The 21,163-nt window shown below is 33.6% G+C and overlaps 2 protein-coding genes and 1 long non-coding RNA gene across 9 annotated transcripts in view; all 3 read left to right on the top strand.

Annotated features, from left to right (window-relative positions):
- The window catches only part of LOC146902774 (calcium-dependent lipid-binding family protein), a 50,580-nt gene extending 49,730 nt beyond the window's left edge, over window positions 1-850 (top strand). Inside the window, exon 63 of the mRNA XM_085732346.1 lies at window positions 216-850. Coding sequence (XP_085588472.1) covers window positions 216-374 — 159 coding nt within the window. The 3' untranslated portion in view covers window positions 375-850. The remainder of the gene's footprint in view (window positions 1-215) is intronic.
- Window positions 851-4,174: 3,324 nt separating this feature from the next.
- Window positions 4,175-8,921, top strand: LOC146902773 (Galactosyltransferase family protein). 4 transcript variants are annotated; one of them, XM_085732343.1, is made up of 8 exons: window positions 4,175-4,229; window positions 5,146-5,950; window positions 6,304-6,539; window positions 6,622-6,900; window positions 7,159-7,287; window positions 7,444-7,620; window positions 7,726-7,833; window positions 8,519-8,921. In XM_085732343.1, the coding sequence occupies exons 1-8, from the start codon at window positions 4,200-4,202 to the stop codon at window positions 8,723-8,725; spliced, it is 1,971 nt and encodes a 656-aa protein (XP_085588469.1). In that variant the 5' UTR covers window positions 4,175-4,199; the 3' UTR covers window positions 8,726-8,921. The 4 variants fall into 4 exon arrangements, with proteins under 4 accessions (XP_085588469.1, XP_085588468.1, XP_085588471.1 ...); XM_085732342.1 differs by having other exon boundaries at window positions 5,125-5,950; XM_085732345.1 differs by having other exon boundaries at window positions 4,175-4,345.
- A 5,962-nt stretch (window positions 8,922-14,883) lies between these two features.
- On the top strand, window positions 14,884-19,742 carry LOC146902772 (uncharacterized). Of its 4 annotated transcripts, XR_015023866.1 has the most exons (15): window positions 14,884-15,019; window positions 15,312-15,341; window positions 15,434-15,615; window positions 15,701-15,833; window positions 16,566-16,660; window positions 16,762-16,789; window positions 16,933-17,021; window positions 17,113-17,245; window positions 17,404-17,484; window positions 17,566-17,664; window positions 17,848-17,924; window positions 18,036-18,262; window positions 18,892-18,935; window positions 19,080-19,300; window positions 19,394-19,742. It is a non-coding gene; the product is annotated as an uncharacterized LOC146902772 (long non-coding RNA). The 4 variants fall into 4 exon arrangements; XR_015023869.1 differs by lacking the exon at window positions 17,848-17,924 and having other exon boundaries at window positions 18,885-18,935; window positions 19,132-19,300; XR_015023868.1 differs by lacking the exon at window positions 17,848-17,924 and having other exon boundaries at window positions 14,916-15,019; window positions 15,301-15,341; window positions 19,080-19,282.
- Window positions 19,743-21,163: the final 1,421 nt, after the last annotated feature.

The following is a 21,163-nucleotide window of genomic DNA, read 5'->3' as shown; positions in this document are numbered from 1 at the left end:
CCTTCATCGTGCTTCATTTAACATTCATTTGTCTATTAGTTAGGTATTTCCTGTGGTATCCTTCTCGCATTTAATTAACTGAACCAGGCTAAACTGACTTTTGGAAACTTTTCTCTGACTCTCAAATGCATAAGCATGCCTAATGAACATATATTTGTTCCCAAATATTAGACATAATATTACTCAGTTCTGACTTAGTTTCCATTGATATTCAGGGAATGCTGAAAAATAAAGTAACCAAGCCATATTCTCCACTTGTTGATGGTCCTAGTGTAGATGTAACCCCAAAAGAAGGCGTATGCCCCTGGTCCCCACAACAGATGCCTGGATCAGTTCCTCTCTCTTCGAGTTTTGGAAGCAGTTCCAATCACTAGGACTGAGTTTCATCATATACTGCTTCACTACATTCAACATAGTCAAGGATTTGTCTCAAATTGCCCAGCCAAATTTCCCCCTTTCGCAACGTCATCAATTTGTTTGATTTTATTCTTGCTGATATCCGTTCAACAAATGCGGTGTAGAAGAGCCTCCTGTTTGATCTTATTCTTGCTGACATCCGTTCAACCAATGGTGGCATAGAAGAGCCCATTTGCTATTCGGTTTGAAAAGTATCATATTTTGCATTTTCCTGTCTATTACCATTGAGATAGTAATGTCAGTTCCCAGAACAATATACCGAACCAATAATAATTGGTTAGGGGAGGGTTTTGATTCTAAATCAATGAATTTCTTAGGGAGTAGGCATTAGTCCTCTGTATCATCTCCAATAGTTCTTGTATAGTATTGAAGGAAAACAATTTCGTTGTACATATAAAAATCACAGCTCATAGTAAGGACCTTTACTTGTCCACCTCCATGCCCTTTTCAAATTTTGATATATTGAGCAAAACTCAATGATGTGTGGCTGCTCTGCATGACCTCGAAATTTATCATAAACGCGTTCCTCCATTTGAAGATGCAATTTTTGAATGTTTGTGTATGATCCATCATTAATAAATGTTAGGACTTTACCCTGGGATAAAGAGTGATCTCTTACATTTCGGCTGAGCAAGAAATCACACAAAACAGATGCCAACTCATTACCAAATTAGAAAAAATAAATCATATAATATACCACTAACAATAATACTTGTAAAAAAAGGTGTTTCATAAATTGTAGGGAGAAAAACTTAGGTTGTGTTTGGTTATCTATAAATGGATAGAATTGAATGGAATAAATAGTATGAAAAGTTGAATTGGCCAAAGACCCCTAAATCATGTATTGGATCAATAAGTTGTTGACTAGTATTATTAGAGATTTCCGTGCGTCGAGGATCAAACCCACAACAGTATTGACTATTAGTGAGTCGTTGATTAAAAAGATATGAAATTTGTATTTATGTGTTCATGTGCATTTTTTATCAACATAGTAACTCGTTCAAATTGTTGTTTCAATTGAATGGATATTTGAGTATTTAAAGAGAAATCATGAAATACTTTGTGATTAAAAAAAAAATACTCAGTTTTTTTTTTAATTGTTGCATTTGCAGGATAATTTTCGTTCGTAATTTACTTGGCATTTTAAATTCTGTGATATTATTGATTTTCAATAATACTCTTAATTATTCCCTAAAAAAAATAATAATACTCTTAATTATATATTGCAAGGAGGGAAATAAAAAATGATTAATGGTATTATAAGAAAAAGATAAATAATTCCCTCAACAAAAAAAAAGATAAATAATTGTATTAAAAATTACAAAAGAAAGTTGATTGTCTCGATGTGTAAAAAGTCAAATTATAAACAAAATTTTAAAATTTGATTGTCTAACTACTAATTATGAACAAATTTTTAAATTTTACTGTCTTACTACAAATATTAAAAATTTGATTGTCTTACTACACCAAATATAATTCCTCAAAAAAAATAAAAACTACACCAAATTTAAACCGCCGACTCTGTCGGAGTTGGTCATCGGCTGTGTCGGTAAAATAAGAAAAAGGAAATAAGTCGTATAATGGATGAAAACCTTGAAGTGGCATTGACACTTGTTTATTTCATGCGGTATACATTTTTTTTTTTGGTCATTCTAATCCCCGACAAATGTAAGTGTTAGTTTCTGGTCTTCATTGGATGGATGGTTTCAGTTTTTATTTATAACTATTATTATGTTCATCTTAAGTTATTCTTTAGATTGCCAATATAACGATAATCGTCTTCAAGGGATGGATTTTACAAAAAGTCGATTAAAAAATCTATTTTGGTTTTTTACAAAAGAAGTGTACAATATTTGTGTAATTTTGCCAATAAATATTGACTCATGTAGCGATGATGTGGATTTAATAAATTTTGATGATAACGTGAATTTTTTTGGATATATGATTTGTAAATACTTATATTTACATTGGCTACACCTTAATATTTACTATAACCATAGTGAGTCTCCGAAAGTTCGACTCACAAACACGATTCTTATAAGAGTAATGATATTTTGACATCCATTTGATGACAACTTTGTTGACAACCTTGTTTTTCTCACTTCTTATTGGTCAAAAACAATGGAGAGAGAAAAAGGAAGAGAGAGGATAACAACATCATGTGAGTATGAGAGAGAAAGTTGTCCAAAAGTTGTCAAAAAGTGGTTGTCAAAATATCATTTCTCTTCTTATAATACTCCCTCCGTCCTGTTTTATCTGAGCCAGTTTGGTTTTTCACACAGATTAAGAAAAATGTATAAATAAAGGGAAAAGTAGAATATATTGTATTGGAAATGATGAAAGTAGTATTAATTAGAGTTATATTGTATTGAGAATGATGAAAGTTGTATTGAAAATTGAAATGACTCATTTATTTTGGGACATTTTTTTTTAGAAAATGGGTCAGATATTCCGGGACGGAGGGAGTAAACAAAATATTTGTGTAATTTGGACAAAAATATGAGAATGATTGCTAATGGATCGGAAATTACACGCAAATATATTATAGGATCAATCCGACAACCCACCTATTGCGCAAGTTAACACGCACCGTCCTAAAATTTCTCAAAACATAAAAAAAATCTAAACTGAGGAAAAATATTCAGTAATCATCCTTGTACAACTATTTTGAGATAAGTTTTGAAATAATATTTTTTTTTCTTTTTATTAATAAAAAACGAGAGAAAGATGAAGAGATAGAGTAAAAACACAATAACAACAAAGAGAAGGATAAAGAGAAATAGAGTAAAAACATAATTTGAGTATGAGAGAGCGTTTATCAAAATTATTATTGTTTTTTTGGTAGAATATACAAAGATTATTATATTTTGAATATATCAAAATTATTGCTGTGTATATTTCTACCAGGAAAAACACGCAATGTATATAAAGAAAATTATTCTCATTACAAAAAAATAACAATTTAAGTTTCACGTTTGTAACAGATAGGTCCTTTAAGTTTCAAAGGTTACAGATAGGTCCTTTAAGTTTCTAAGGTTTCAGATAGGTCCTTAACGGAGGTTGATAGAAAGGACTTATCTAAAACAAACTCGAAACTTAAAGGACCTATCTGAAACCTTAGAAACTTAAAGGACCTATCTGTAACCTTTGAAACTTAAAGGACCTATCTGTTACAAACGTGAAACTTAAAGGACCCAGAGAGGTATTTGGCCTAAATTATATTATTTTTGTTATATTTGTTGGGGTCATTGAAATAGATAATCATGATTAGTTTGATTTGTTATAATTTGAAAGCAAAAAAACATTTATGTTTTATCTTTAATCAAAATCAAAATTTCACCGTTCACATTTTTCAACGCATTTATATTTTATCTTTAATCAAAATCAAAATTTCATAAAAGAACACCGTTCACATTTTTCAACTTTGACTCAACAAAAGAGCAAAAAGTCTATCTTTTGGTTAGTTAAACATAAATAAAATGATAATAGAAAATAAAATTTAAAATCCTTTTGAGTTTATAGAAAATTGGGTCATGCTACCTTGTAATTTTAAGGTGCATGTTAAGCTGTTTAAAAAGAGCAAACTTTGTATTAAAAAATATAACACGACAACTTTTAAGAAGTTGAATGCACAACTTTTTATGCGTATAGTATTTTTATAATTAGTTCCTTAAGATGCGCACTTTACAAGCTAGAATGTGCCTTAAAAATTTCAACCACGTTAGTATTTATTTCTTTACTAATTTGTTGAATCGGTGTTATGAATATGGTGGTGAATAGGTATGAGTGTTTCACACCTGGAGCTGGAGCTGGTGAGTTTCCTTTGTTTCTGAAGTACTGCTCTTTTCTCTTTCAAATTCACATATGCGGATCTTGCGCTTTTCTTTACTCAAACATTTGAATTAGGTTTATTCAGCACAACATCAAGGTATGAGCGTAGCAAATAACACTACACTTTACTTGCATTCATTCAACTGTTTTACTTTTTGCAACTTTCATTCAAACTTTCTTGTTTCTTGTTCAAACCATGTCAATTAAGATTCAATAATGTAAACTCTATTGATTCATTTATTTTATTTTCTATCTATTTTTCTGGAGTGTACAATTACTCATGCTCATTGTTCATATTACATTTTCAATATTTGGAGGTTGGGTAGCTCAACTGATTTGAGTTAAGGAATACGAAGCTGGAGATCCTAGATTCAATCAAACTCGGACGAATGAGTAAATATTAATCTAACTACTAATTAATCACTAACATTAATTAAAAAAAAGTATGTGAAGTAGAATAGGTTACTTTCTATAATGCCTTATTATGATATAGGAGTCCCCGTTGTGAGGTTTGAATATCCTAGAAATGGCTCCTTCCTCCATTATTTGTTGCATTTTGCAAAAAGGCATAAAATTAGGGATAGTTCTAGTTCATCATGATCCACACATTAGATCATGTTAAATTAACCTTGTCAATTAGCTTTCGTTCTTTCTTTACGTGTGTGTGTGACTCTCTACGAAACACTGACACAGACACAACACTACTGACACGTAGACACTAGTAATAATTTAAGAAAATAGAAGGGATTGAATGTAACAACATGTGTTAGTGTTGGACACCGAACACGCTTTCAATCTCAAGTGTCGGGGCTGTGTACTCCTAGATGACTTTTTTATTCATTTTATGATGAGACTCGTCAAATTCTTTGTCTGCAGAAACGGTTATATTTATTTCAGGGTTTATTGAAAATGAAGAAGTGGTATGGAGGCCTTTTTATCATGGCTTTAGGTATGACGTTGTTTCTACTGTACAGTCTTAAAGGAATTCAGCCACAAAAGCAGTCAGCAAAACAGTCAGCATACAGTTTTTTCAATAACCATTCACCACCAAATGATTCTATTAAAGAAAACAGCAACGTTGCAGTAGTAACCTCTTTCGATGCAGATCAGAAAATGGCACCAAAACCAACAAAACGGCCACATTTGATACATGTCACAGGGCTAGATGATCTGTATGACACGAAAAATTTATCTGAACAAGCAATGAATGTTGTACTTGTTTGGACACATTTACGTTTGTTGCTGTCGAGGTCAGATGCTTTACCCGAAATAGCTCAAGGAGTTAAAGAGGCTTCTGTAGCTTGGAAAGAGTTGCTGTCGACTGTTGAAAACGACAAAGCCTCGAAGATTAGTAAGATAGACGGCCCAGAAAATCAAAACTGTCCATTCTCTGTGACCAAACTTGGCAAGACAATGACAGATAGTGAAATCACACTGGATCTCCCTTGTGGTTTGGTCGTAGATTCTTCTATTACACTGATCGGCATCCCTAATGGACAAAACAGTAGCTTTCAGATTGAGCTAGCTGGACAAGAGCTAGAAGAGGAGCCAAATCCTCCAATTATCTTGCATTATAATGTGAGTCTTCCTGGAGAAAACATGACAGAGATGCCGTATATTGTTCAAAATACATGGACTAGTGATTTTGGGTGGGGGAAAGAGGAAAGATGCCCTGCTCATGGTTCTGCTAACATCCGCAAAGGTATATTTAGCATGATTATCATATATTCACGATTCTTTCATTGTTAGAAGTGATGATCATTGATAGAACTTTACATGTTAAATTCGTTTGCATGCAATTATAATGGACAAAAGGTAAAACCAACTAGAAATATGTGATTTTTATGTCGAGGATATAAAACTATTGATTTATAATTCGAACCTAGCTTGGATTATGTCTTGTTTAAATACCATCTTCATTCCTTAGTAGGCTGTAGTAACTACATTAGCAACACCTCAGGTTATGCTATCTTGCTTCCTTTTATTCTTGAGTGCAGTTTTTTATGAGGGAAGCTTTTAGTGGTGAATTCTAAATTGTCCAACTCTATGATGTAGTTGATGATCTTGTTCTCTGCAATGTACAAGCTGTCAGAAGTAACAACGAAGAGAATGTAAATGCTAGTCAACTTACTAGCGATATACCTTCTAATATTTCCTCAGAAAGTGCACATAGAACTGCTAATTTCCCTTTTTCTGAGGCTAATCCTTTCACTGCCACATTGTGGGTTGGGTCAGAAGGATTTCATATGACTGTAAATGGAAGGCATGAAACATCTTTTGCATATAGGGAGGTATGATATAGGAAGATAAATACTGCTAAAAATTAAATAATTGGAATGGTCATTCCAACATTTTATATTTTTGTCGATGCAGAATCTTGAACCATGGTTAGTCAGCACGATTAAAGTAGCAGGCAGTTTAAGTCTGTTATCAGTTCTGGCTAAAGGTTTACCTGTTACGGAAGATAATGATATCGTTGTTGATGTTGAGAACCTGAAGGCTCCAGCTATCCCTAGAAAAAGGCTTGTTTTGTTGATCGGAGTATTCTCTACCGGAAATAACTTTGAGCGCCGAATGGCTCTGAGGAGGTCCTGGATGCAATATGAGGCTGTACGTTCTGGTGAAGTTGCTGTCAGATTTTTCATTGGACTTGTAAGTCATGTATTTTAGACTTGTGATATCTGAATGCTGAAATTCATTATCAAAAGAATCAAATGATTTTTTTAGCACAATAAAATGGCAATAGGTGAAATTGAATTAAAAGCTGCCATACTCTAACAGTCTTAACCCACCAAATGCTGTAGTGTGGACTAAACCATGCATTCAATATTATAGCAAAGTTTTCTTCCTTTAAATTATTCCTCTCTTGTTAAAAACTGTTCTGTGACATTTTATTTCATTTGATTGCAGCATAAGAATAATAGAGTTAATCTTGAATTATGGACGGAAGCTCAAGCATATGGAGATATCCAATTAATGCCTTTTGTTGATTATTATAGTTTGATTTCTTTGAAGACAATTGCAATTTGCATTTTGGGGGTGAGTTGATCAACATCATATGCAAAGAAGATATTGTGATTGTTGTTGTTTATTTGTTAGTTAATGCTGGTCAATAAGCAGTGATTTTTATTTAGTGGTCAAATCACTATATTTATTACTATGCAACCTTATTTGTTATTTATTTTTTAATTGCAGACAAAAATCATCCCTTCTAAATACATCATGAAAACAGATGATGATGCTTTCATAAGGATTGATGAAGTGCTTTCCAGCCTCAAAGGGAAGCCATCTGAAGGCCTCTTGTACGGTCTAATATCTTCTAAGTCATCTCCTGATAGGGATAAGGACAGCAAGTGGTACATCAGTGACGAGGTATTAACCTGTGTGTGTGTGTGTGTGTGTGTATTCATAAATTGAATTAGTATCCTCCCATAAATTTTTATTTTTCTATTAATCATTATCTTATTGTTATTTTAGGAATGGTCACATGATACGTACCCACCATGGGCACATGGTCCTGGATATGTCATATCTCGCGACATAGCAAAATTCGTTGTCTTTGGCCACCAGGAAAGAAAACTCAAAGTAAGAAGAATTCCTCCTTTCCCATCATGAAGTTTTGTTATAATCTTTCGGATATTTCAAGGATATATCTTAAGGGTTTTCTCGTATTAGAAGTGTCAAAAGGTCGCCGCATACTTTACTTGATTGTTGGGACTGGGAATCACCAAGAGTCCCACATTTGATGAGATAAGTCCACAAAATGAGTTCATAAGTGGGGGTAATTCTCACCTTACAAGCCAGATTTGTAATGGTTGAGTTAGGCCCAACCCAAATTTTAAGATGACATTAAAACCTAACAAAAACCCATTGGGCCACTCACTATTGGAACACTTGGGTCACACTCCATATGTCCAGTCTTGGGCGTATGACATATGCATTAAGAGTCTCAAATTGATTGGATGAGAAGGTCTGAAAATGAACTTATAAATGGGGGCAGTTCTCACCTTACGGTTTTGTAAGGATTGAGTTAGGCCCGATCCAAATTTTAAGAGGAATCAAATCACACTTAATATCACATATTTTCCTGGGAACCACTTATGTTAAAAGAATTGGAACTTAAATGGACATACACAAAGTATCATCTTAAATATGTATTCGCAAAAGGCTAAATTGCCATCATTGCATTTTTCTTCTATTCATCTTGCTATATGGTATGTTTTTGTACCTTCCATTAACTGCTGCATTTTATTTATTTATTTATTCACAGTTCTTTAAATTAGAAGATGTTGCCATGGGCATATGGATTGAACAATTTAGGAATGGTGGAAAAGAAGTTCATTATGAGAATGATGAGAGGTTTTACAATGCTGGATGTGACTCAAATTATGTACTTGCGCATTATCAAAATCCAAGGATGGTGTTATGCCTTTGGGAGAAACTGCAGAAAGAACACAAACCAGAATGTTGTGAGTAGATATCAAAGTTTTGTAGCTATAATTAATAACTCTGTTGATTATGAGGTTTGAGCTGTATTTAAATGGGTAATTTAATATGTTGTAATTACTAATCATTTTTTTTTTTTGTATTCTACTGTTAATTGATTTATTCATTCATTCTGACCATTTAAGTATAAAGAAACAGTTTCTCACTTAAACTGTTTTGTTTGAAAACACCAGTGATATATGTTCAGTTAATTTTCTAGTACTGAACATTAAAATTTAGGCTTAAATGCAGTTTTTGTCCCCTATTTTTGACAAAACTGTAGTCTTGGTGGTCTCTTATATCGTTAGAATTGAGCTGGTGGTCTCTTATATAAAAAAAATTGGTTAAAACAAAGGTCAAATTTTCCACCAAAAAAAAAAATAAAAAACAAAGGTCAAATAAGTTTTGTCAAAAAAAAGTTTTGTTTTTTTTTTTTCCTTCACAAAAGGTTAAATAAGTTCTTGTTCCTCTAAGTACTATAATTTTTATTTTTAATTCCTCTTTTAAACCTTTGATACCTCTAAATTTTTACTTAACAATTTTAGTCTCTGCTTTCTTACAATAGTTCACCCTGCATCTTTTAAGTGACATATTTTTTATGACATGTCATTGATATGGCCTTAAAATGTCATTGGTTTAATTATTTAATCTTTATTAATTTATCTATACTTTAAATTAAAGATTAAATAGTTAAGTTTATAAGTTAATGATATTTTAAGGTCTTAATAATGACACGGCGTAGAAAAATCACTTGAAAATGTGGGACGTGAACTATTTTTTTTAAAAAAAGACTGAAATTGATAACAGAAAATTTAAAGCGATTAAAATTTAAAGAAATTTTTGGAAGGACTAAAATGGAAAGTTAGAATATTTAAAGGGGTTAAAAATATATTTAACCCTATAAAAAAAAAAGTTGAGCCGATGGTGGGAACTATTAGTTTGTGTGTTTTAATCCATAATCATGATTAGCAAACACTTAAGAGTTTAGTTTGTTACAAAGAGTTTAGTTTTGTTACAGAGATTGTTTAGTTTGTTACAAAGATTTAACAGCTAGTTACAAAGATTTAATAGTTAGTTACAAGAGACTTAATCTCTAAGTCATTGTATATATATAAATGCTTGTAACTCTTTCATAACAATGTGTGAATACAATTTTTCTTCAATATTCTCTCTCTCTCACAATCATAACAAACTCATCAACACCTTTAACCAACTTCATCTTCTCCATTGAAACCCTACCCTAGTTTTTTTGAAATTGCTTGTGCACCAAGAAACCATTGCTGCGCTAATAATTGGCATCTAGAGCTCTGGTTCTTCATTCTGGGAAACACGAGAGACATTGTGAGGGGTGAATTTTCTGGGAAACACGAGTGAAGTGTGAAGATTCAAAGGTTTCGTGCGAAGCAATCATGGCCAACAATGGAGGTTTTGGTACAAATATACTGGTTCTTGATGGGAAGAATTGGGAAAGGTGGAGTGCATTGATGAGGTCGCTATTTGGCGCGCAAGATGTTCTTGAATTGGTTGAGAATGGATATGAAGATCTTGCTGCAAATGCAACTGATGTTCAAAGAGCTGCGTTCAGGGAACAAAAGAAGAAAGATTGCAAAGCGTTGTTCTACATCCAACAGAATGTGGATTCTAATCACTTTGAGAAGATCTCAAAGATAACAAGATCCAAAGAGGCTTGGGATATTCTGGCAAAATACTATGAAGGAGGTGACAATGTGAAGCAAGTGAAGCTTCAGTCATTGAGAAGAAAGTATGAGTTGATGCTGATGGAAGAAGATCAGAGGATCAGTGATTACATCTCCAAATTGCAATCTGTAGTGAACCAGATGAAGGCATGTGGAGAAGAAGTTTCAGATCAAAAAGTTGTGGGTAAGATAATGAGATCTCTCACATCTAAATTTGATTTCATAGTAGTTGCCATACAAGAATCCAAAGATGTAAAAACTCTGAAGATTGAGGAACTTCAATCATCACTTGAAGCTCATGAGATGTTAGTGATTGAAAGAAGTTCAGAAAGAAGTGCTCAACAAGCTCTGCAAGCACAAACCACCAAGAAGGATGGAAATGACAAGAATTCAAAGCAAAGAGGGAGAGGAAGATCCAAGAAGGTAAATTGGGGTAAGCCTAATGAAAAGGGTGAAAACTCAAAGTCTGGTGCAACTTCTGGTCAAAATCAGAACAAAAGGAAAGATTTTGATAAGAGAAAGATTCAGTGTTACAACTGTGATAAGTTTGGACACTATGCTGATGAATGTTGGCACAAGAAAGATGGAAAGAGAAATCAGAAAGGTGAAGAAAAGGCAAACATAGCACAAGATGGTTCAGATTCTGAAGTAGTTTTGCTGATGGCTACTACATGTGAAGGAAATTCACTTTGTGAAGATTGGTACCTTGATTCAGGGTGCTCCAATCATATGACTGGACGTAGAGAATGGCTGATTAACTTTGATTCCTCAAGGAAAACAAATGTTAGACTTGCAGACAACAGAAATCTTGAGTCAGAAGGTATTGGTGACATTGCTATAAAGATGAAGGATGGAAGAAATGCATTGATAGAGAAGGTGTTACTGGTTCCAGGAATGAAATGCAACCTATTGAGTACTGGGCAACTGATTGAAAAGGGATTTTCAGTCACTATGCATGGCAACACCTTGAATCTATATGATAAGCAACAGAATCTGATACTGAAGTCAAAGTTAACAAAGAATAGAACCTTTCTGTGCAGCATTCAAAATGCCAAAGATGTGTGTATGTCAGCTGCTTCTGATGAAGGTGTAAACTGGTTATGGCACATGAGGTATGGTCATCTAAATTTTAGAAGCTTATCATACTTAAGAACTAAGAATTTAGTATCTGGTTTACCAGTTTTGGATGCAAATAAGAAAACCTGTGAAACATGCTTGAAGGGCAAGAAAAGTAGGCTCCCATTTGTGTCTGAGAAGCCTAAGAGGTCCAATACTGCTCTAGAGGTTGTTCACTCTGATATTTGTGGCCCATTTGAGGTACCTACAATAGGTGGAAGCAAGTACTTTATCACCTTTGTAGATGAGCATACCAGAATGCTGTGGTTATACACTATAAAGCTAAAGAGTGAAGCTTTAGAAGTGTTCAAGAAATTTAAAGTCTTGACTGAGAAGGAAAGTGGAAAATCAATTAAGACTTTAAGAACAGATGGTGGTGGAGAGTATACCTCTAAGAGTTTTGAAGAATTTTGCAGCAATGAGGGTATATCTCATGAAGTGACATCTCCCTATACTCCTCAACATAATGGCTTGGCAGAGAGAAGAAATAGAACAATCCTTGACATGGCCAGAAGTATGTTGAAACAGAAGAATATGCCTCATATGTTTTGGGGAGAAGCAGTCAGTAGAGCTACTTACATTTTGAACAAATGTCCAACTAAGAAGTTGAAGAACAAAGTGCCAGAAGAAGCTTGGAGTGGAAGAAAACCAAGTGTCAAACACTTGAAAGTGTTTGGATTTATCTGCTATAAGCACATTCCAGATGCTAAGAGAAGCAAGTTGGATGATAAAAGTGAGAAAATGATCTTGCTTGGTTATCATTCAACTGGAGCATACAAGTTGTATGATCCAATAAGTAAGAAAGTTCACATTAGCAGGGATGTAATAGTAGATGACAATGAAGCCTGAAGATGGGAGATTGACACTGAGATTAAGAATGTGAACTCACATATCTTCACTGAATCAGATCAGAGTGAAACATCTGATGAAGATATGGAGGTAGCTCAAGATGATGAAGAGATTGCAGCTGATTCTGAAGTTGATTCTAATGATGATCAAGTCACACCACCAATCCTGAGGCCACAAAGAAACATGCATATTCCAAGCAGATTGGAAGATTGTGAGATATTGCCTGATAGTGCAGTGAATAATGAAGGTGAACTCATTCACTTTGCATTATTGGCTGATGCAGAACCTCTAAACTACAAAGAAGCAATTCAAACTGAAGTTTGGAAGAAAGCTATGATTGAAGAAATCAAAGCTATTGAGAAGAATAACACCTGGAAACTTGTTGAGTTACCTGAGAAGAAGAAAACCATAGATGTCAAATGGATTTTCAAGGTAAAACTGAATCCTGATGGGTCAGTTTCTAAATACAAATCCAGATTGGTTGCTAGAGGTTTCTTACAGAGATATGGTGTTGACTATAATGAAGTATTTGCTCCTGTTGCTAGATTAGAAACAATAAGATTGGTAGTGGCACTTGCAAGCAGCAAAAACTGGTCACTACACACCTGGATGTAAAATTTGCATTTCTGAATGGACCTTTGGATGAAGATGTGTATGTTACACAACCACCAAGATTTGAAGTAAATGGGAAGGAGCATATGGTGTACAAATTACATAAAGCACTCTATGGCCTGATGTAACACCCCGTTTTCCCAACATAGAAATTTCATAATAAATTATCAGAGTAATTCACATAAACGGAATGCTACATCTCTTTATTCATAAAATTTTAACAAAATAGATAATAATTTATCCTTCAAAAATTCATCAACATAATATTTAAAAACTTCGCAGCAGATTTAGTTTAACAATAGAAATAGTCTTGGCACGCAGGCCTCATCATAAAAGTATCATAAATCTTAGTTCAATAATAATTCGTAAACTTCAAAAGTAATACGTAAAGGAACAGAAAATAGTATCAAAACCCCCATCCCGTTACGTATCAGAGCACCTAAGGACACAGTGAGAGATAGTCACCCACGACCGCAGCTAATCTTGATTACCTGCAAGTTACCCATACGAAGAGCAACATTTTCAAGCAGAAGGGGTGAGATTTCTCAAACAATAATATCAAGCTTATAAATCATAAATTACATTTAACAACTTAAATATCATTAACATATCTTAAACTTCATTAACTAGCATCATTAATCTCCTACATTAGTCATATATTTCATCTTATATCATCAAATAATAATCACGAACATCATCACATATATTAATCACAAACATCATCACATATCGTCAAATATTAATCATAAACATCATAGCATTATCAAACATAGCATTATCATAATCAACTTCATAATCAAATTCATAAACAACTTCATATTCAAATTCATAATCAAATATCATCTTTAAAACATAAGCAAACATCATCTTAAAATCATCAGACATCTTATTCAACTCAACACTTGACTCGACGATGCGACTCAACTTGACAATGCAACTCTTAACATCTTAAACCTTCGTAAAAACTTATTGATATGCAAATGCATGTGGTACCATTCAGCAACATATATGAGCGTAATTAGGCTCTTCAACAAGTGAGCATGAAGCTGCCGGGCCTAAAGCCCCCAACGTAGTTTGAGCATAAAGATGTCGGGCCTAAAGCCCCCAACGTAGTTTGAGCATTAAGCTGCCAGGCCTCAAGCCCCCATCTTTAATGAGTATGCAATGGACTCAATCTTCCTACAACTTAGACAACATCATGAACATCTCTTATAACTTCTTGACTTAGACCGACACTTACATCTTAAATAAGACTCAGCAGTATATGCAGCATATAAATACAGCATCAAATGATAATCAACAACATCTTAAACATCACATCATCATAAGCATTATAATTAACACATATAGTGCATAAATAACAAGATCACATCTTTATATAACCCATCTTTAAATCACACATCTTCAAATAACACATCTTTTACACATCCTCGAATAACAAATCAATTTCACAAATTACACTTGGTCAATTAGTTCATCAATTAAACTTAATTAAATAACTCATCAATTCAATTCATCGAATTAAAAGAAGAAGAAAAACATATGCGTATAATACTAATTACTAAATAAAAATTGTAATTTAGAAACCCTAATTATCAAGCTTTATACCTTTGATTACTAATAAAAATTACACGAACCACACATATATATTCTTATAATCATCCTTTATCTACTAAACTAAATAAGAAAATCATTGTCCCTTCTTTTTACCATTTTGCCCTTGTGGGGGCATTTTGGTAAATTACAAATTGGAGCTCCCCTTGCCTATCTACTAAACTAGATAGGAAAATCAATGTCCGTGGAAATTACAATTTTGCCCTTAATAAGGGCATTTTCGTAAATTAGTAAATGGACTCCCCTTGCCTATATATATGTGAAAAGGAAAAAAAAAAAAACAAAACAAAAGAAGGGGGACGAGAGATTGGAACGGGAGAGGAAGAAGGGGGATGAGAGAAAGAGGAAACGGGAATAGAGAAAGAAGGGTCGGCGTCTTCTTCTTCTTCATCAAAGAGGTGATTTTCTTATTCCTTCTTGAATCTAAGGCCATGCATGTCTCAGATTGAATGAGTTTTGTGCTTTTAATTCAAAAATTTAGGTTTTTGGTTTGTTTCTTTGCAATTTTGGGTTTAATTCATCTATGTGAAATTAAATTTCTCAATTTGTATAGTTTTGAACTATTGCCATCAGATTGTTTAGAAAGTAGCAATTAAGTTGTTGTGGGGTATGTTTGAATTGATGTTTTAGTGTTTGGGTTAAAATTGAAGTCTTTAGAAGCAATAAGTTGTCCATTAAGTTGTTTTGCAGAAGCTTAAGTTGGAATACAAGTTGTTGCAGGTATGGTTATGTGTTCTTTATATTACCAATGCTATATTTAAGTTACCATATGAGTAGTTGGTGAACTGATAAACTATTTTGGGAGTTGACAGAATTGCTTAAATCATAATTGAGCTGTTTTAGAAGCTGACAGAAAGTGATTATGGAGGATTAGGGCAAGGGCAGAAGTGGATAAATTGTAATTAGGCTGCTGATTGGGATACAAGCTAGGAATAAGCTGTTTTTGGAAGAAGTTTGGTGAAACCCGTATTTGGGACAGGGCTCCACTAAAACGGTAAGAACTCACTCCCTGTAACTTGGAATCAAGTGATTTTTGATGCTATGGTTAGCTAACGAAATTCCGGACGTTTTTGTACCAGTTTCATTGATTTTGGTCCAGATTTGACTTCTGTAGACGATTTTGAAGTTGGGGGCAGAAGTAGGAATTTGTGCTGAACCACCATGAATATAAGTTGTTTTGATGTGTTAAAGTTTGGTATCACTTAACAATAGGTATTTTTAAGTTGCCAACGAACAACTATGAATATAAGTTGTTTTGAAGTTTGGTATCACTTAACAAGCATCATTTGTTGCATTTTTATCTGTCAAATATCTTCATTTTTTAATCCTAGCATGATGTATATTAAGATTTTTTAAGCCACAATGTTGCAGTTTTAGAGACCTAAAACAATGAATATGATGTGTACCACTAAATTCATTAAGTTGAAATTGTGATTTATTTTACACAAATGAGTTTTTATTCAATTGTAAAAATAAAAAATAAAAACTTGAGGGTAGGATATGAAACTTTGAACGGGAACTCGTCAGGTCTGTTGCCGAAGTTCATGCTCTACATCAAATAGGTATTTTCTATAAAGCTTATGATTATGCAAGTAGCAAAGTTTATAGGGTTCTACATTCTGTGAAAACATATTTGTCATCTATATGTCTACTACTCATATTGCCGTAACAAAAATAGGCTTTTATGATGTATCATTTTTTTTAAAATGGTTTTTGAAGAATTAGCAATTGATAGCAGAATTGAGGTTCTTAAATGTCTAATATTTTCCAAAAATTTAACCAATTGGTCGCCATAAAAAAAAATTCCCAGTATTATCTCCAACACATGACCAATAAAGAAATTCTTTCTTTGCTATTACCTTTCTCTGTCTCCCTTGTGTGAATTCAATTATGTCCTTGATTTGGTGGATTTCATTTCTTGGTTTGTGACTATGGTTTCTATAGTTATCTTTTTTTGGTAGGTATTTCTTTTTCAGAATTTGAGGGAGGGGAGTGGAACCTCAAATCATGTGCAAAATGAGAAGGAGAAATTTGAAGAGGTAATTCTTATGGTTGCTACATTAATAGTTATTTTCTGTTACTTTAAAGGTTTAAGAAACCGTAATAATATGATATTTATAACTTGACGTGTTCTTGACAGGAAGCATAGAGTGAATAAATCCATTAAGGTGCCTGCTGTCAGCAACAAGCTTGCGGATCTCCCTCCTGATTTTTAAGTTTATAGCTGCAGATTGCAATTTGAGATTAATTTGTGCAACTTGATATGGCAAGTTTAAGTTGTTAATTTGGGTTACTTTGTATTGTGTTTTAGGTGGTATAGGTACAAAGGGAATGATGATGGTACTGATCAAGTTAGTGGTGTTGAACTTGATAAAGTGTCTTAAACAATCTGAACCAAAGGTTAGTGGTGTTTAGTGGTTAAGGTATAAATAGTTATTGTTGTAGCACTTTTGATGGAAGAGAAATGTGATTCCATTTTTGTTCTATATAGGCTTTTGAAGATGCTAAAAGGTTGGTCAATCAAGAGAAGGTGCACAATTTATTAATAAAAAAAGAAGTCACATGAGAAGGAAATGTGAGATTGCACAATTTATAAGGTGAACAACGTCCAGACATATTGTAAGGTGAGATTCTGGAAAAAATTAATTTGTTTCTAATGCTTTTTCTTAGCATTGTTATGGAATATCTGTCACTACGGCGCTATGGCAGATTGCGTTGATAGTTTTTATGTTCTCGGTTATGGTAAATGGCGACTGATATCCCATATTTTCTACTATAACAGGGATTCCTTCTTGATCGACAATTGTTACTGATTGGAATTTCTTAGGATAGTATTTAGAGCATTTCCCATCTCTCATGCAAGGTGAGTTTCTGTTTGTTAAACCACATGGACCATGAACCATATGCGCCTTAACCAAGCTGTATAATTCTGGTTCTTTTATAGGATCAGACATTTGGAAAATTGGATTTAGAGTCCTTGAATCTTGGATTGTCACTGGTAGTTAAAAGATCAAGCAGATGACTTCTTCACCAAGCCACTCAGGTAGGACTACGAACTTGATTTGGTTTATTAAGGTCTGTAGAATTTTGGGGTGTTTTTCCTGTTTTCATTTTGATAATGAACTTAATTCTGGCTAGCACTTTTAATTGGAAGTGTTTGTTTACATTTTAATTATTCAAATTCACTTAAAGCTAATTAATAATTAAGTGCATTATTAAATGACAGAATCATATCATCAGGTAATGCTGCAGATCACAATTTGGATTTGAGTTTGGGAAATTCAAGTTCTACAAGGACACACAGTATGTGTTGTCTATGCAATTATGATAATGGATATGAAAATTTTCATTGTTTTTGGTTCTAGGGTTGATGCTTTTTATACTTTAGAGTTGATTGGTTTGGTGTTTGTTTAGGGTACAGCTGGAACAAAAGGGGTTGCTGAGAAAAGAAAAGGAAGAAGGGGTCCAGGGAGTGTAATTGGATATAGTGTTGCCGATTGCGTTTGTGCTTTCCTCACAATTTTTGGAGTTGGAGGAGCGGCTTTTTCTCAGCTTTGGAGACTTGGGTTTGTTGCAAGTTTCTATACCAAGTTGAGTGACACAGTCTCAAGTGAGATAGGCAAAGCATATGGAAAAACAATGTGAGTAGTCAACTCTTTCTTTTTTTGGATAGATATATGTTAGTTTCCAAGGATCAAACCCTGAACTTCATACTTAAAACTCCTTCGATGGATATCAAACTTTTTGTTCAATTTTATAGCTTTGTTGTCCTGTTTGAAATTAAAGTGGAACAAGAAGGTTTGTGCTTTGTTACATTGTTTGTTAGCCTTTGTTTGGTTACTTCCATTGATGATTGTTTCATTGTGTTAAAAATTGGGTTGACATTCATTTGGTTTTGATTCCAAATTGGGATTCCCATGTGCAACAACATTAAGTTTTGAATTTTAGGCTTTGCATTGCTTTACTTTCAGACTTCAAGTTTGATTCCTGAAATTAAAGTATGCTAAACAATTGGTTTGTAACTTTTCTAGACCTTTGATAAACATGTTCAATGGCATGTTACATGGTTCATTAAACTGAATTAATCTTGATGATGAACCATGATTTGGAATTTTTGAAACCACTCACAGTCATATTTTGTTCAAATGCACAATTTATTTGGATGAACTACGCTATATCATGATATCATATTTGAATTTTTAGTTAGTGGACTAAAGTGCCCAATAAAATGGATTAATATTTTACTGAATAAGGGTTTTGAAGTTTGTAGGATTGATGGTTCCGTGAGATTGGAACTATGATATAAAAGTGCAGGTCAGTACCAATGTTTCATTTTTTTTTCATGTGAAAACCATTTGTTTATTTCTCTGTAAAATACATGCAATGTGAACTTTTTTTTATCTCTTCAAAATTGCGTTTTTAAGATTTGATTTTTTTTCTTCCTTTGTGCATATTTAGAAGGATGGCAATTTTGACAGAACATTAAGTATAATGCTTCCATTTGAATCAGAAATTGTTGGCAAGTTTGGGTAGCGCTGAAGAAGATACATGGTGATATCATGTATGGAACATTAAGAAAGGATATAAATTGACACTACAGCAGCACAATAATCTTAAGGAGACAGAAACATGTACAAATGTTTGAAACTTTGGATACTTCGGTAACCTTTTCCCAAAAAGTTTGTACTTTCTCTGAAGGACTAATAGATTTAGGTTTAATGAGTTATTTCAGTGGAATGAATTATATTGAATTGATCCATCACTATATGCAGCGTTAGTTTTTGTGTTGATGATGATTGCGACGAACTTCTGATATAGTGTCAAGCCACACATTGTGTCATGGTGGAGAAGCACATTTGAATGTTTGTGGCGGAAAAGCTAGATAGGTTCAAGAAACAACAAGAGAAGTGTCAATCGACACTCTTGAGAATTGCGTCGAGCAAAGTTGGTAGCAGAAAACCTAATACTCCGGTGGTGGCTGCAAATGCTTCATCAAATGGAAGAAATTCAAAAACTGGTGTTAAATTCTCAAATGATACTGAGAGGCTTCAGCAGATTAATAATATACGTAAAGCCCCCGTTGGTGCTCAGATGGAGCGTGTTATTGATCTATTGCTTGAGGTAATTTTGGCTTTCGCATTCAATTCGATTTCGTTGTTTGTTTTTTTAATTATTGTTAGTGACTGGCGGTTTTATTGTAGTGATTTTGATGCATGAGATGAGGGGAAAAAAGAATTTCATTAGACTGTATACACTCATTTTACATATTCTATGAGAAGCCTAGCTGTTAAGTTTGAGGTTAATTTACCCATTATAGCTTAAAAGTCACCAATTGCAAATTGAAACTAATATGTTTGGCTTGTGGACCTGTGATTTTGTTGAAGCTTCAACGTGCTGAATTTGCTTTTACGCACTGTGATTTCGTGAAACTCACCGCCCAGCAAAACATATTGAGAAATTCATTTAAGAAGCAAAAACGTTTTTTTATTGTTTGCAAATTAGTCATGTTACTTAAGATAGCTTACCAATGAATATCCACAATTAGGAATTGATTCGTTAAAACCATATTGATTTGGTGTTTTGGTTTGCTGATAGGCACGACAAGCTTTTACACCAGAGCAAATAAATGAAGTATGCTATGTTGATATGAGGCTAACAAAGATGTTTCTGAGAGTCTGAGGAAAAAACCAAACGTAGCATACGACGGGCAACGGTTCTCTTACAAGATAATCTTTACGGGTTCATATATCTTAACAGTTTTATATTTGAATACTCCTTTAGCAAATAACTTCTTCATCTGTTGTTTGTTTTTTGTCTAGCATGTTCTCATTTTCTTCTACATTATTTTAATGGCAAGATGGTTCTACCTACGTGGTTTTGTTACCACTTTTGGAAGGAGATTTCAGGGTTGTTCTTCAGGGGAATGATCAAAATGAAATTGAGATTTGTGTTGAAAGTGGTATGTACTCTTCGAACAACACAACAAACAATCATAAATTTGTTAGTATTTTTTGTCTGTGTAAATCGTGTATTCTCTGCTCACAATGGTAGAAACAAATCCCCGGAGTTGGGTAGGACCACAATGCCGAGACTAATGTGTGTTATGTATGATTGTAGGTTGTCCTGATGTGGAGGAATTTGATGGGACTCATTTGGTGTTTATTGGGGCTGGATCAGATCCTTATGAAGTTATAACAAATGCTTTACCTTTTCAATATACTCTTCTGAAGTGATATGAACTAAAACATGTTCCATTAGTGCAGTATTAGGACTTAACTAACTTATTGCTTAATTAGACAATTCCTAATTTGCAGTGATAAACTTTTTGTGCTTCTTATAAATGTGTTGTTAACTAGAACCATCAATTTTTTTCTTTGTTCAGGACTATTGAGTCGGGTTGAATAACGTAATTTTATATCATTGTATTTGCATCTTTTTGTTTGCTTTGTTTGGATTGATAGGAATGATGCGTTGTGGAACACCAACGGGTAAGGAGAATGCAGTTGCAGCATTGCTCGAGTTATGCCGGAGTGGAGGTTCAG

This window comes from Medicago sativa, chromosome 8 (assembly GCF_051527215.1).
Source record: "Medicago sativa cultivar Bolivia chromosome 8, Bolivia_mono, whole genome shotgun sequence".
NCBI lineage: Eukaryota > Viridiplantae > Streptophyta > Magnoliopsida > Fabales > Fabaceae > Medicago > Medicago sativa.
Note: the sequence above shows the minus strand (reverse complement) of the source record. Positions and strands in the feature narration are given on the sequence as shown.

Excerpts from the sequence above, each read along its gene's own strand:
- LOC146902773 (XM_085732342.1), top strand. The coding sequence starts at position 4,200 with ATGAGTGTTTCACACCTGGAGCTGGAGCTG. Across the intron at positions 6,540-6,621 it reads CATCTTTTGCATATAGGGAG|AATCTTGAACCATGGTTAGT; the intron begins GTATGATATAGG and ends TTGTCGATGCAG. Across the intron at positions 7,288-7,443 it reads TTGCAATTTGCATTTTGGGG|ACAAAAATCATCCCTTCTAA; the intron begins GTGAGTTGATCA and ends TTTTAATTGCAG.